General features: G+C 45.2%; 1 protein-coding gene across 3 annotated transcripts; it reads right to left on the reverse strand.

Moving 5' to 3' along the window:
* Positions 1-359: 359 nt before the first annotated feature.
* On the reverse strand, positions 360-13,642 carry SIGMAR1 (sigma non-opioid intracellular receptor 1). Of its 3 annotated transcripts, none has more exons than XM_081319311.1 (6): positions 13,411-13,642; positions 12,812-13,012; positions 10,134-10,226; positions 9,830-10,052; positions 2,963-3,040; positions 360-545 (listed from the first exon to the last, which is right to left on the reverse strand). In XM_081319311.1, the coding sequence occupies exons 1-5, from the start codon at positions 13,577-13,579 to the stop codon at positions 2,965-2,967; spliced, it is 762 nt and encodes a 253-aa protein (XP_081175437.1). In that variant the 5' UTR covers positions 13,580-13,642; the 3' UTR covers positions 360-545; positions 2,963-2,964. The 3 variants fall into 3 exon arrangements, with proteins under 3 accessions (XP_081175437.1, XP_081175436.1, XP_081175435.1); XM_081319310.1 differs by having other exon boundaries at positions 360-1,861; XM_081319309.1 differs by lacking the exons at positions 360-545; positions 2,963-3,040 and adding an exon at positions 6,940-8,095.
* Positions 13,643-13,788: the final 146 nt, after the last annotated feature.

Raw genomic sequence — 13,788 nt, forward strand, 5'->3', positions numbered from 1 at the left:
TGACTGACAAAATGGGGTTAAGAGTTGTTGTTGTTAGTTGCGAAGTCATGTCTGACCCACTGTGACCCCATGGACGACGTTCCTACAGGCCTTCCTGTCCTCTACCATCTTCTGGAGTCCATTTAGGGTTAAGAGTAGGTGGGTTTTTATATGTTCTTTGAGGCTTTGTGTTTCAGATGCCTGTTTCTATGTAAGAATAAAATAACAAGAGTTGGAAGGGACCTTGAAGGTCTTCTAGTCCAACCCCCTGCTCAAGCAGGAAAACCTAGGGCCTTGAACCAGGGGTTGGACTAGAAGAACTCCAGGGTCCCTACTATGTTATTCTTTAATTCTGTTCTGTAAGTCTCACCCCATTCTTTTTTTAAAAAAAATATATTTTATTAATTTTTTACAATAACAAACTTCAGTGCTTATTGAACAATGTGTTGTCTGGGTTTATATATTTTAAAACAATCAATAACAATTAATTTCTATAACTGATCAATACGTTAGTTGAAAATATATTTCCTTGATCTTCTCTTCTTCCAGTAATGTTCCCCTTTTGTCTACATTAAACAAATAATTCTTAATACTTTCAATACATATAGAGTTGGGTATAAACATTTTTCTAGTATTTGTACATATAACAATAACATCAATGTATAACATCTTTTCTAATCAGCTTGTTTCAATTGTATTTATAGAAGTCATCTTATTAAGTCATTATATGTCCTGTTTTCGAGATTCTTAAAGGTAAAGGTAAAGGTTTCCCCGCACATGCGTGCTAGTCGTTTCCGACTCTAGGGGCCGGTGCTCATCTCCGTTTCAAAGCCGAAGAGCCAGCGCTTGTCCGAGGACGTCTCCGTGGTCATGTGGCCGGCATGACTAGACGCCAAAGGCGCACGGAACGCTGTTACCTTCCCACCGTAGTGGTCCCTATTTTTCTACTTGCATTTTTACGTGCTTTCGAATTCTTATTTAAGCTTAATTTCCCCTCAATATTGAAACCACTTATCAGTCATAATTTTCTCAAAAATCATTACCTTTGAACACCCAAACATTTCATTCAAATACACCATCTCAATATTTTTATTTTTACATTTCATATATTATAAAAGCATGATACTACAGTCATGGCCGAAATTGTTGGCACCCCAGAAATTTTTCCAGAAAATCAAGTATTTCTCACAGAAAAGTATTGCAGGAACACATGTTTTGCTATACACAGGTTTATTCCCTTTGTGTGTATTGGAACACAACAAAAAAGGGAGGAAAAAAAGCAAATTGGACATAATGTCAAACAAAACTCCAAAAATGGGCCGGACAAAATTATTGGCACCCTTTCAAAATTGTGGGTAAACAAGATTGTTTCAAGCATGTAAAGCTCCTTGAAACTCACCTGGGGCAAGTAACAGGTGTGGGCAATATAAAAATCACACCTGAAAGCAGATAAAAAGGAGAGAAGTTCACTTAGTCTTTGCATTGTGTGTCTGTGTGTGCCACACTAAGCATGGACAACAGAAAGAGGAGAAGAGAACTGTCTGAGGACTTGAGAACCAAAACTGTGGACAAATATCACCAATCTCAAGGTTACAACTCCATCTCCAGAGATCTAGATTTGCCTTTGTCCACAGTGCGCAACATTATCAAGAAGTTTGCAACCCATTGCACTGTAGCGAATCTCCCGGGTCGTGGACGGAAGAGAAAAATTGATGAAAGTTTGCAACGCAGGATAGTCCGGATGGTGGATAAGCGGCCCCAAACAAGTTCCAAAGGAATGCAAGCTGTCCTGCAGGCTCAGGGAGCATCAGTGTCAGCGTGAACTATCCGTCGACATTTAAATGAAATGAAACGCTATGGCAGGAGACCCAGGAGGACACCACTGCTGACACAGAGACATAAAAAAGCAAGATTACAGTTTGCCAAAATGTACTCGAGTAAGCCAAAATCCTTCTGGGAAAATGTCTTGTGGACAGATGAGACCAAGATAGAGCTTTTTGGTAAAGCACATCATTCTACTGTTTACCGAAAATGAAATGAGGCTTACAAAGAAAAGAACACAGTACCTACAGTGAAATATGGTGGAGGTTCAATGATGTTTTGGGGTTGTTTTGCTGCCTCTGGCACTGGGTGCCTTGAATGTGTGCAAGGCATCATGAAATCTGAGGATTACCAAAGGATTTTGGGTCACACTGTAGAGCCCAGTGTCAGAAAGCTGGGTTTGCGTCAGAGATCTTGGGTCTTCCAGCAGGACAATGACCCCAAACATACATCAAAAAGCACCCAGAAATGGATGGCAAGAAAGTGCTGGAGAGTTCTGAAGTGGCCAGCAATGAGTCCAGATCTGAATCCCATTGAACACTTGTGGAGAGATCTTAAAATTGCTGTTGGGAAAAGGCGCCCTTCCAATAAGAGAGACCTGGAGCAGTTTGCAAAGGAAGAGTGGTCCAAAATTCCGGGTGAGAGGTGTAAGAAGCTTATTGATGGTTATAGGAAGCAACTGATTTCAGTTATTTTTCCCAAAGGGTGTGCAACCAAATATTAAGTTAAGGGTGCCAATAATTTTGTCCGGCCCATTTTTGGAGTTTTGTTTGACATTATGTCCAATTTGCTTTTTTTCCTCCCTTTTTTTGTTGTGTTCCAATACACACACACAAAGGGAATAAACCTGTGTATAGCAAAACATGTGTTCCTGCAATACTTTTCTGTGAGAAATACTTGATTTTCTGGAAAAATTTCTGGGGTGCCAACAATTTCGGCCATGACTGTATATATTTTATCCCTTTTACTAAAAGGCCCCTTTATGTCCAAGCTTTGTCTATTCTTTTAACCACGTTCAAACAAGTATTTAATCATATAGCACACCATCTAGCAATCTTAGTATATGGCCTCTTTATATCTAAACTTTATATTTTTTAACCGTATTCAAACAGGTGTTTAGTCATATAGTATTCCATCTGGTAAGTTGAATCACATCTCTTACATCTAATTCCAATTTTCTTTTGCCAGGCTGCTTTCCAAATCAGTAGGTTTAGCTTGCCAGGTTGTATTTTTGTAGATACTGTTGGGGATAAAAAAGATAAGTTAAGTAGAATATTCGGGTTTTTTTTGTCTCCCACGCTTTAATGATTGTCCTGACAGCTTTTTAATCCATTTTATTAAATCTTTTTTTTTGTCCTCAAGTTTGTTTTGAAGTCCTGGAAGGTAAAACATGTTTTTTATTTTCTTTGTTGTAGCAAAAGTTTGCAGATTTTCTTTTGTTCGTATTAAGTTGTAGTTCTCCTCATTTGTAGCTTCCATGTCATGGTTCCAATAGATGAGACCAGTAACAACTCCAAGGCAAGAGGTTTCCTTAAAGAACATACTTATTGGCTACAAAGTATCAGCACGATCAAAAGTAAAACCAAGACTGGAGTGCCTTCCAAATGTTACAGTGTTACAAAATTGAACTTCCCACCCCAGCAGGATGTCAGTAATCACATTCCCCAATAAACTACTTTGGCGGGTTTTCTAACAGAAGGCTCAGCCCACCAACACCCAAGCACCAATGACCTTGGTTCCCACGGGACAATTTATTGTTTAGTCTAGCCTTAAAACCACTCATCCCCCCATCCCAGTACTGTGGCAACCAAAAACGAAGCAGAAATGTCTTCAGCCAGAATTGTTGCAGCATTGACACCATATTTAAGTCATTTTCCTGATTTGTATTCTATTGTCTGATTTGTTCATTCTTTAATCGTCATTTTTTGAGCGTTGTTTGTGAGTTTAGATTAGAGATATGTTCATTTATGTTATCAAAGTTGCTTGTAATCTCATCATGATTTAAGACCATTGTCATTTGAATCTGTTGCAGCATTGCATATATTTTGTCCTGGAATGTATTTGCTTTGTCTTGAGTCAGTGTTCCTGCAGATCTTTATGTTCCATGCTGGGGTCTTCAGCAAGTGTTAGGTGTGGTTTTCCGTCACTTTTAGATAAATATACAACATCCATTTTGTCTCCCTCCTCTAAGTAGTTTTTCACTGGTACCATAATTTCTTTAATTAGCTTTATCAAACCAGCCCATCTTAAAATCCAAACAACCAAATCTTGTGTAGTTCTTATCTCTATATATGGTATTTATAATCCAATACATTTCCAATTATCAAAGTACCACTGAAAGCAGTACTTTGTAACAGTTGTTCTTTTCAGGGGTCTTATCATTATCAGCCAGCCAAGATTTCAGTCCAAAGTGTTTAACCACCTGAAAGCTTTCCAGTAACTTCCCCTTTAGAAGATTAACCAAAGGTCAAGGTTTTTCTTTCTCTGCAAACAGTTCTTAAACTTAAAAATGCAGAATCCCAGGTCAGCAGTTTCTAAACATATATAACTTCACTCTATAGTAGACAGCCCAGTGCTTTATACCCAGCTGGGTTTTTTTTGCTATTTCTGGGCGTCTTGCCAAATTCTGAGTCAATGCAGCTATAGTTTTCTCTAATCCTCCACTAGGTGTCAACAGCTGTTCATTTTCCAGCTTTTAAAGCACAGTTATTATTATTTATAATTTCATCAATACTTCTCCAGGTATGGAATTTTAAGTTTTCTTAGCTTTCAAATTTATCCAGACTGTAGTATTTTTAACCTCATTTCAATATATTTTTGTTCCCTGTAAGAGTTTCATTCGCCACTTCCATCTATGGGAGAGTGGGGGTGTAGTCCCCTCCCTTCTAACTTTGGGAGGATTTTTTTGCTTCTTGGGAATCTTTTCCAGAAAATCAGATACAAAATAGGAGAAGATTGAATTCCTCACCCAGTTTCAAGCATGCTGTTCACCGTTGTTCTGGTTAGTGCAGCGGTAGGCAACCTTGGCTCTTTTATGACTCATGGACTTCAACTCCCAAAATTCCTGAGCCAGCTGGCTCAGAAATTCTGGGAGTTGAAGTCCATGAGTCATAAGAGCCTGGGTTAGTGCCTTTGGACTTCGGCTGCAAGTAGCTTGGGCTGGTCACTGAGGTGTGGCCAGCCTTTCTTCTGTCTGGTTTTTCCCCAGATCGACCGGGACGACTGCTGTTGTTTCGCGATCATTGGGGCACCTCTTACTTCGATGCCTCTCCAGGGCGACTTTAGATCCATTTAAGGTCCCCTGGCAGGACGAAACTAGCCATGGGGTGCGGAGCTCCTCAATCCCTCGGCCATGCGCTATAGCGCAAAATCGGACGTCCAAGTCTCTCCCCATTCTTGTTCTGTTTTTTGAGTTTATGTCCTGCCTTTATTATTTAAGTAAATAACTCAACGAAGTGAACACACTTAACAGTTCCTCCTCCTCCTATTTTCCCCACAACCACCACCCTGTGAGGTGGAGCGGGCTGATAAGGACGAATTGGCCCAGTCACCCAGTTGGCTATATAGCCTATAGTAGAGTAACTATTATTCTGTTAAGCAGTGGAATGGCTAACTTTCAGAAGTTGTGGGTGCTCCATCACCTGAGATTTCTAAGAAGAAATTTGTCCGGAAATGGTACAGGGTCTCCTGCTTGAGCAGGGGGTTGGACTAGATGACCTCCAAGGTCCCTTCCAACTTTATTACCGTATTCCATTACTCTGGTAGGCAAACATCTCAAAATGAGCTGCCTGTTTTCTGAAAAGCTGGAAAAGGTCCTACACAGGTTACTTTTAGATATGTGGTGGGGATAGAACAGTTGATTCTTTTATGAATGCTGAGAGTTTAACGGACTTCCCTCAGTTCTCTAGTCAGTTCAAGAGAACTATCGCACAGAGGAACAGTCTGTATGGCATAAAGTGGAAATGGCATTCCAAGGAATCAACAAGGCTTTAATAGGCTGAGTCTTCATAGGCAGAATTTTACCCAATGCAAACTCTGAGCAAGTGATGGACGATAGCTAAATTTCTGATATCGCGGCTCTAACTCTTCTTTGGTAATTGGATAAAGGTAAAGGCTTCCTCTGTCCAGTAATGTCCGGCTCTCAGCTTGTGTTTCTTGGCTGAGGGAGCCAGAATTGTCTGAAGATGCTTCACATGGCCAGTGTGGCTATACAACAAAGGAGCACAGAACACTCTTACCTTCCCACCGAAGTGGAACTTATTCATCTACTCGCATTTGAATGCTTTCAAACTGCTAGGTGGGCAGGAGATGGAGCAAGGAACGGGAGCATGCCTTGTCGCACAGCGCTTGGGTTTCGAACCCGGCGTCTTTTAACCGCCGAGCCATCACCTACTAACTGGATAATTAGTAGAAAAACAATACCATGACCAAAGGCAGATCAGTGTTTAGGAATAACGACCACGTAAGTCAAGAGTAATCAACTTCTGCTCTTAAAAGCTTTAAATGGCTCCACTGGAAGCAGCTAAATGAGTCTCTCATAAGGGACGCTAACAAAGCTTTATTCTGAAAAAAGCGAAGATTCGGCAACAGGAGCCTTGGTGGAGCAGGGGGCTAATGCCTCCTTAAGTAACACCAGCTGCCTGCAATTAGTGCAGGTTCGAGTCCCACCAGGCTCAAGGTTGACTCAGCCTTCCATCCTTCCGAGGTAGGTAAAATGAGGACCCAGATTGTTGGGGGCAATAAGCTGACTTTGTAATAATGCCGCTTGCCCCCCCCCCCGAAAGCCCTAATAAGCAGGTATATACATAGAATGAAGGCTATTGCTAAGCACATTGATTTGTGCTTTAGATTGTAAGCCTCCCTGAGTCTTTGGAGAAGGGTGGGATATAAATGGGTTTTTTAAAAAAAAAATAGTCGTGTGAAAAAGTCATAACTCACTTTTTTCAGTGATTTCTCCCCCCCCTCCGAATGGTCACTGAAACAACTGTTGTAAGTCAAGGACCAACTGTGCATATATATTATCTGGGTCAAATAACGCCTGAATCTCTGCCTGGAATTCACACAGAACAATGTGTGCTTGGGTGTTGTTTGTAAATGTCTATTTTGCAACAGTGTTCAAAGCAGGGACACAAAGCCAGGTTTAATCACAGTCCATTGTATTCTTTTTTTTTTTTAGTCAAAGTATAACAATCACACACCCACACTAATTCTCAAACACTTGTTCGTGAAGATCAGACATGATACACTTGCAGTAACTGAGATAATAGAAACCAGAGACATGCTGTATATTTGACCGACAGACTGCAAGTTCTGGCCTTATCCATGCCAATTAGCTGCCAGCCTCACTGAAGGACTGCTTCAGAGACAGAGCGGTCAGCGGAAGGAGAGGCACGAAAGCCTTGGGGCTGGGCAAATTTTCTGCAATGCGTCACTGCATTTGATCTGATCTGAACAAAGGACAGCTTGAGCTCAGCGTGGGAGGAAAGGGGGGGGGAGAAAGCACCCTTAAAATTGTAAGATTTATCAACTCCCAGAAAAAACCAAAACCAAACCCAAATTAGTAAAGTCCACGGATGGCCCTATGCGGGGAGGAATTCGGGATCTCTCACGGCTAGAGGCAACTTGCCAGCCAACACAACCCATCAAACCTGGCTACTGGACTATGCCAGCCCTCCTTGCAGCAGCCCTGGAGGGGAAGGGTGCGTGTGTCAGCTGAACAGTAGTTCGAGAGACTTTGCATGACTGCTGCAAGGAGGATTCAAAAGACCCTCTCCCCAACTACATTGGGGTTGGTCAAGAGTCAAGACAAATGATGATTGCCGTCTTTCAGAAGGAAAACAGACAAAACCAAAAGGCGAAAGGGAGGAAGGATTTCAACAACACACAAGAAGGGATAAGCCTCCCTTTCCCAAGGGAAGTGTCGGCTCTTTCATCTAGGCAAAATTAAGCTGGGGAAAAAGGAAGGATCCAGACTGGAGCCCCGATGATGATAAAATAATGAGGGCCAAAAATGAGCCAAGTTTCGACAGTCCAGCAATCTCAGAGCGTTCGGAGGAGGAATGGTGGACTCTTTCAGAAGACTGAATGTGCCAGAGAACGAAGCATTCAGGACCAGGATCTCTCGTGCGCATTCTGGGACCAGGAGAGTCCAGAACTGACCACTAATACAATAAGCTTAATTTCCATGCTACAGAAACAGGATCTTCTGGATTAATAATACTGGATATGAAGAAAAGGAAGCTTCGTGGTTGGGTAATGACACCCCTCTTTGGGTGATTGCAATTTTCGGGATATTCTGAGAGAAGGAAAAAAGAGGTGCCTTGGTTTGTTAGTGCTTGAATTTCAAGCTAAAGAACTAAACATTCAGAGTTTGGCCATTTCTGCCACTTTAGAAGGTCCATTTTTGAGTCAAACAGCTTCAACCCTTTCTTCTAGGGAACAACAACTGGTTTTCAGCCAGATACATCAATGACAGGAGGTATATATATGTATATATGTGTATATATATATAAACACACACACACACATGTGCATAGCTCAAGAGAATAAGGCGCATAGTTTGGGTGATGGATGGCGGTTCTGCACTATTACAGGACCAAACTGGGATGAGATCTTGAGAACGTCTACAATCCATTTTGGAAAAAACGATGGCTGCAAAAGACATTTTGGTTATTGGCGCTCGAGGCATTAAGACATACAGGAAGCACCAGTCACAAAAGGCAGCTATAAAATGCTGACTGTCCTACACAGCAGCTACCACTTAATTATAATAGCATCTCTTCAAAACCACAAGCTCTGTTTCCATGATGTGGTTAACTGGGCCATGGACGGTGAAGATGATTAAAAATGTGCAAATTCCACCAAGTGAGCTAACTGACCCAGCCTACTAACTCGAAGAGCTAGATTTAGCTCCAAATATATATCTAGTCTTAAATGGATGAGGTACATGTGGACAATAATCACCAACCCACTGTGGGCTCTGAATTTTTTTCTCTCTTATAGGACGGGAGGAGGACAACATGAAAGAATAGGAAAATGTCTCTCCCCCCCCCTCCCAGTAATGATGTGGAAGATCTAAAACAGATGAGGAAATTATCTGAAATTGGATGCTGCGTGCATGTAAAGATGAGTTAATTATCCACACAGGAGCAGAGTTGGTTGATTTGTGGTGAGAGAAAAGGTCCATGATAGACCCAAGGAAACACAACTGGAATTCCAAATTACTTTTCCAGATGAGGAGCAAGACAGAGCTGTGGAAGATCCACACACAAGAGATCCTAAGGAACAACGCGAGTCTGCTGGATTCCAGAAGCCTAGCCGAAACACCCGCCCGCATGGCGGTTTTCCAGCCTGTGGATGCAGATATTGCTCAGCCAAATTACCCGTTTTCCATCTGGGAAATTAAAGCGGGGGATGAAAAGGAAGTCCTAGGAAGTATTTGTATGCCTTAAACAGTAGGGTAAGTGTATACTTTTAAGGGCTCAATCCAAAACGTTATTCTGCTTTTTAATTTTGTGGGGATCAAGAGCCCCCCCCCCCACAAGGCAGAGAATAGACCAACGGAGCTTGGTGACGGCATCAAAACAGGTATCTCCAAAGCATGCGAAGAGGATGCAACTTCTCTTTCCAAATGTGCCTGGCAAACGCCACAATGACAAAATACATGCCACCATGCAAATGTCATTCTTTAGGTCAACTATGCATCGATGCCGTGGCACGTGGGCACCACCCCTTCCATTCAACACCTAGAACCTCCTGCGTGCGACTCCAAAATACTTCGAATATCTAGTCTCCACGAATCATCACCTTGTGAGCAGCGCGGTTTACAGCAGGAAAATTCAGGTATTCGTGGATGGGCAACTGGGAAGGCTGTGGATCCATCTTTGCTTTCTAACACACGTGCTATGCACCCAACCGTGTCTGGTCAAGAGATGCAAGCATGGGAGCCACGCCAGGTTCACTAGCATACAAGACGAGAGGCGGGGGAGAAGGTGACCGTTTCATCTGCTGGGAGAGGAGCAAGACTCACTGGCTCGTGCCGCTGAAGTATGTGTTAGCCTCCAAGAGCAGTGCCTTGAGATAAATTCGGATGGTGTAGAAGAAGGTGAAGAAATCCTGAGTGCTGAAGATCGTGTCAGCAAGGGCAAAGGTGAGGGTCGAGGGGATGAAGCCTCGGCCATACTCGACCATCCACGTGCCGGAGCTCCACTGCACGGAGGCGGCCTCTCCGGAACGGTGGACAATAGTATCTCCTGCAGGAGGCAAGCAGGCAGAATCTCAATGTGGGGTTCCTTTTCTTATGTAAGCCTCTGGGTAACAAATCCGCAACTCACCTGGGTAATAAAGCTCACTCTTAGTCGTTCCCTCTTTCCAGTGCCGGAAGGTCCCTGAGATGATCGTGTCATAAATATCAACCCAATAGCGACCTGCCGTGGAGAGAAAGAGCATCCAGACACTAGTCCCAGTTATAGGCAAGGTGGCCGGATGAGCTAAGAATAGTCTACTTTTTTTTCTTGCAGTCACTGCCCACCTGAAGATTCTCTAACACTGTTGTCAGCCAGTGTTTCTCAACCTTGTGAACTTTTAAGATGGGTGGACTTCAGAGGAAGGTCAACGCACCTTAAAAAGTTACCAAGGTTGAAACAAGCTGCTTATAGAAATTACAAGCGCAACCTAGCTGGCAAAGGGAAACCTGTTATCAGCAGGAAACTAATGAAAACTGCCAGACTGGTTTAGATGCAAGGATCATAGTAAGTATTGGAAGTGTAGGGTGGGGGGGCCTTACTTTATAGAAAGTGGAACTGTATTTTGCAGTTGGCTGATGGTCTTGCTCTACCGATCAGGCTAGCTTCCAAGTTCTAGCTGTTCATATTTAATTCTACACAGAGGATCACCAGTTCCAAAAATATCACAGTGTCAATTACACCGCTTACCGTATTTTTCGGACCATAAGACGCACCCAGTTTTTAGAGGAGGAAAACAAGAAAAAAATATTCTGAACCAAATGGTACCAGTATACTAAAACAGGGCTTTTCAACTTTTTCATCCATTGTACCACTTTTAGGATAAGGCAATGTCCGAGTACCACCAGTCACCCAGCAAGGTGTCAAAAACTTGATTTAACCCCCCCCCCCAAAAAAAAGGAAAAAAAAAGATACAGGTAGTCCTCAACTTACAATGATTCACTTAGTGACTGTTCAAAGTTACGACGGCACTGAAAAAAGTGACTTATTACCATTTTTCACACTTATGACCATTGCAGCATCCCCAGGGTCAGGTGATTTACATTCGGATGCTTGGCAATCGATTCATATTTATGATGGTCACATTGTTCCAGGGTCATGTGATTGCCTTTTGCAACCTTCTGACAAGCAAAGTTAGTGGGGAAACCAGATTCACTTAACAATCATGTTACTAATTTAATTTCTCTCTCTCCTTCTCTTTCTCTCCCCCTCCCTCTTTCTCTCTCCTCTCTCCCTCTCCTTTCTCTATTTTTCTCTTTCCCTCTATTTCTCCCTTTCTCTCTCCATTTCCCTCCTTTTCTCCTTCTCTCTCTCCCTCTATTTCTCTCCCTTTTTTCTCCTTGTCTCTCTCCCTTTCTCTCCGTTTCCCTCTCCCTCTTTCTCTCTCGCCCTCTATCTCTCCCTTTCTCCTTCTCTCCCTCCCTATTTCTTTCTCCTTCTCTCTCTCCCTCTCTCTATTTCTCTCCCTCCCTCTCCCATTGTCCCTTCCTTTTTTCCTTCCTTCCCTCCCTCTTTGTCCTTCCCTCTCCGCGTTAGAGCAGTACCCGTGGAGGCGGCCCTACGGCCCGGCTTTCTCTTCCAGAAAGCAAACTGAAACGGAGCGAGGGAGATTGCCAGGAACGCGAATCGGCCGATCTCGCGCTCCTGCAATCTCCCTCGCTCGGTTTCAGCTTCCCTTGCTACAAGAGAAAGCAGGCTGAAACGGAGTGATGGAGATTGCAGCAGCGCAAGATTGGCCAATTCGCGTTCCTGGCAATCTCCCTCGCTCCGTTTCAGCCTGCTTTCTCTTGTAGCAAGGGAAGCTGAAATGGAGCGAGGGAGATTGCAGGAGCGTGAGATCGGCATTTCTCAGCACGTGCCAATTCGCGCTCCTGGCAATCCCCCTTGCTTTCCACTTGCGAAGGTTGGGGCTGGCCATACGGATCACCTTCGGACCATAAGACGCACTCTCGTTCCCCCCCCCCACACACACTTTTTTTGGGGAAAAAGTGTGTCTTATGGTCTGAAAAATACGGTAAATGTTTTGAGGGCACTGACGGGTAAACATTCTGTGTTCTAGGAAGTTCGTTAAGCTAGGATGACTTTCTGGTTAAGCACCGGAACGCCTGACATTAAACATAGGAACATTAGACCAGTATTATGTATACTGGAACAGTTTGGTCTAGGGCAGGGGCAGGCAAGCTTGGCTCTTTTATGACTCGTGGACTTCAACTCCTAGAATTCCTGAGCTAGCACGGCTCACCTTGGAAACCTCTCCTTTTCCCCTCAGCGTGGCTGGCTCAGGAATTCTGGGAGTTGAAGCCCACGAGTCATAAAATAGCCAAGGTTGCCTACCCTTGGTCTAGGGGCTAAGGCACCCAGCTAGAAACTAGGAGAAGATGAGTTCTTTTCCCACCTTAGGCTTGAAAGCTGGCTTGTTAACTTTTGGCCAGTCTCTCTCCCTCAGTGCAACCCAACCCACCTCACAAAGTGGTTGTTCTGGGGAATATAGGAGGAAGAATGTCTTCTGGATATGTTTGCCGTCTTTACTTATTTGTTAAAAGAATAAAGATGGGATACAAACAATAACATATACCTAGATATACTAATTAATATGCAGCTGACGCAAAATAAAGAACCACGGGTAAGGCTTCTCACAGTGTGCTTTAGCAATGTACAATGCATTAACAGCACAGGATGATTATATGAGCAAGCTAAGCCTAAATGACTAAACCTTCGGGGAGCATCAGAGAATCCGGCGAGGGAGCTTCCCCGCCTGGCCGGCTCACCCGAGTGTCCGCTGGTGTCGATGGCGCTGCCGAAGAGCAGCACGTACTCCGAGAGGGAGGCGTGGAGGATGCACATGGAGCCCATCCAACCGCCGGCGTTGATGAACACCCAGCGCAGGTCCTCGTCCGGCAGCACATGCCCCGGGTGTCGGCGGCGCAGCTCCACGATGATCTTGGCGAAGGCTAGTTCGTGGTCCAGACCTGCCAGGAGTGGGGGAGGAGGGAGGGAAAGGAGTGTTGACTTGAGCTGGGACGAGGACCATGGGGGCTGGAGTCCACCCGTGAACCTTCCCCAGGGCTCCGCAGAGCACCATGGAGACTGGAATCCCTTCCTTGGAGCCTTATTGAGCATGCTGGGGACTGGAGCTCGCCCTCCAGCGCTCCCCGGTGGCTTCCTGAACCCCATGGCGACTGGAGTCCGTCCCCAACGCCTCGCTGCGAATCATGGGACACCGGCTCCACTTCCCCTGCACCCCGCTGAGCACCATGGAAACTGGAACCCACCCGCCTTACTTCCCAGCGCCTCGCTGAGCATCGTGGACCCTAGAGCCCTCCCGCGGGGCGCCCTGGGGATGGAGCCCCCTCCCCCTAACCCTCACCGGCGTGGTGCTTGGCCAGGCGCGCGATCTCCTCCGGCTCGAACTCGAAGCGCCGCGAGGAGGCCCAGCCGCGCAGCCCCTGGATCAGCAGCGCGGCCGCCGCCACCACCAGCCCCAGCCGCAGGCCCCGACCGGCCCAGCTCGAGCCCAGCCCAGGCAGCCACTGCATGCTGGCGCCTCTCTCGCCCGCCCAACTGCCGCCGCCGCCGCAGCCGTCGTTCCGGAGACGCCAGAGAAGGCCGCCCCGCCTCCCGGAGCCGGCCAAGGACACACGGCGCGCGCTGGGCGCCTGGCCAATCGCGGCCCTCGCCGCCCCTGACCGCCAATGGACGGAGCGAATGAGCGACCGCGCCGGCCACGCTCGGCTCCGCCCCTCCG

This window comes from Vipera berus (genome assembly GCF_964194415.1).
Source record: "Vipera berus genome assembly, chromosome: 2".
Classification (NCBI taxonomy): domain Eukaryota; kingdom Metazoa; phylum Chordata; class Lepidosauria; order Squamata; family Viperidae; genus Vipera; species Vipera berus.

Excerpts from the sequence above, each read along its gene's own strand:
- SIGMAR1 (XM_081319309.1), bottom strand. The coding sequence starts at position 13,579 with ATGCAGTGGCTGCCTGGGCTGGGCTCGAGCTGGGCCGGTCGGGGCCTG. Across the intron at positions 10,227-12,811 it reads CGACACCAGCGGACACTCGG|GTCGCTATTGGGTTGATATT; the intron begins GTGAGCCGGCCA and ends TCTCCACGGCAG. Across the intron at positions 8,096-9,829 it reads TACTTCAGCGGCACGAGCCA|AATATCCCGAAAATTGCAAT; the intron begins GTGAGTCTTGCT and ends TCCTTCTCTCAG.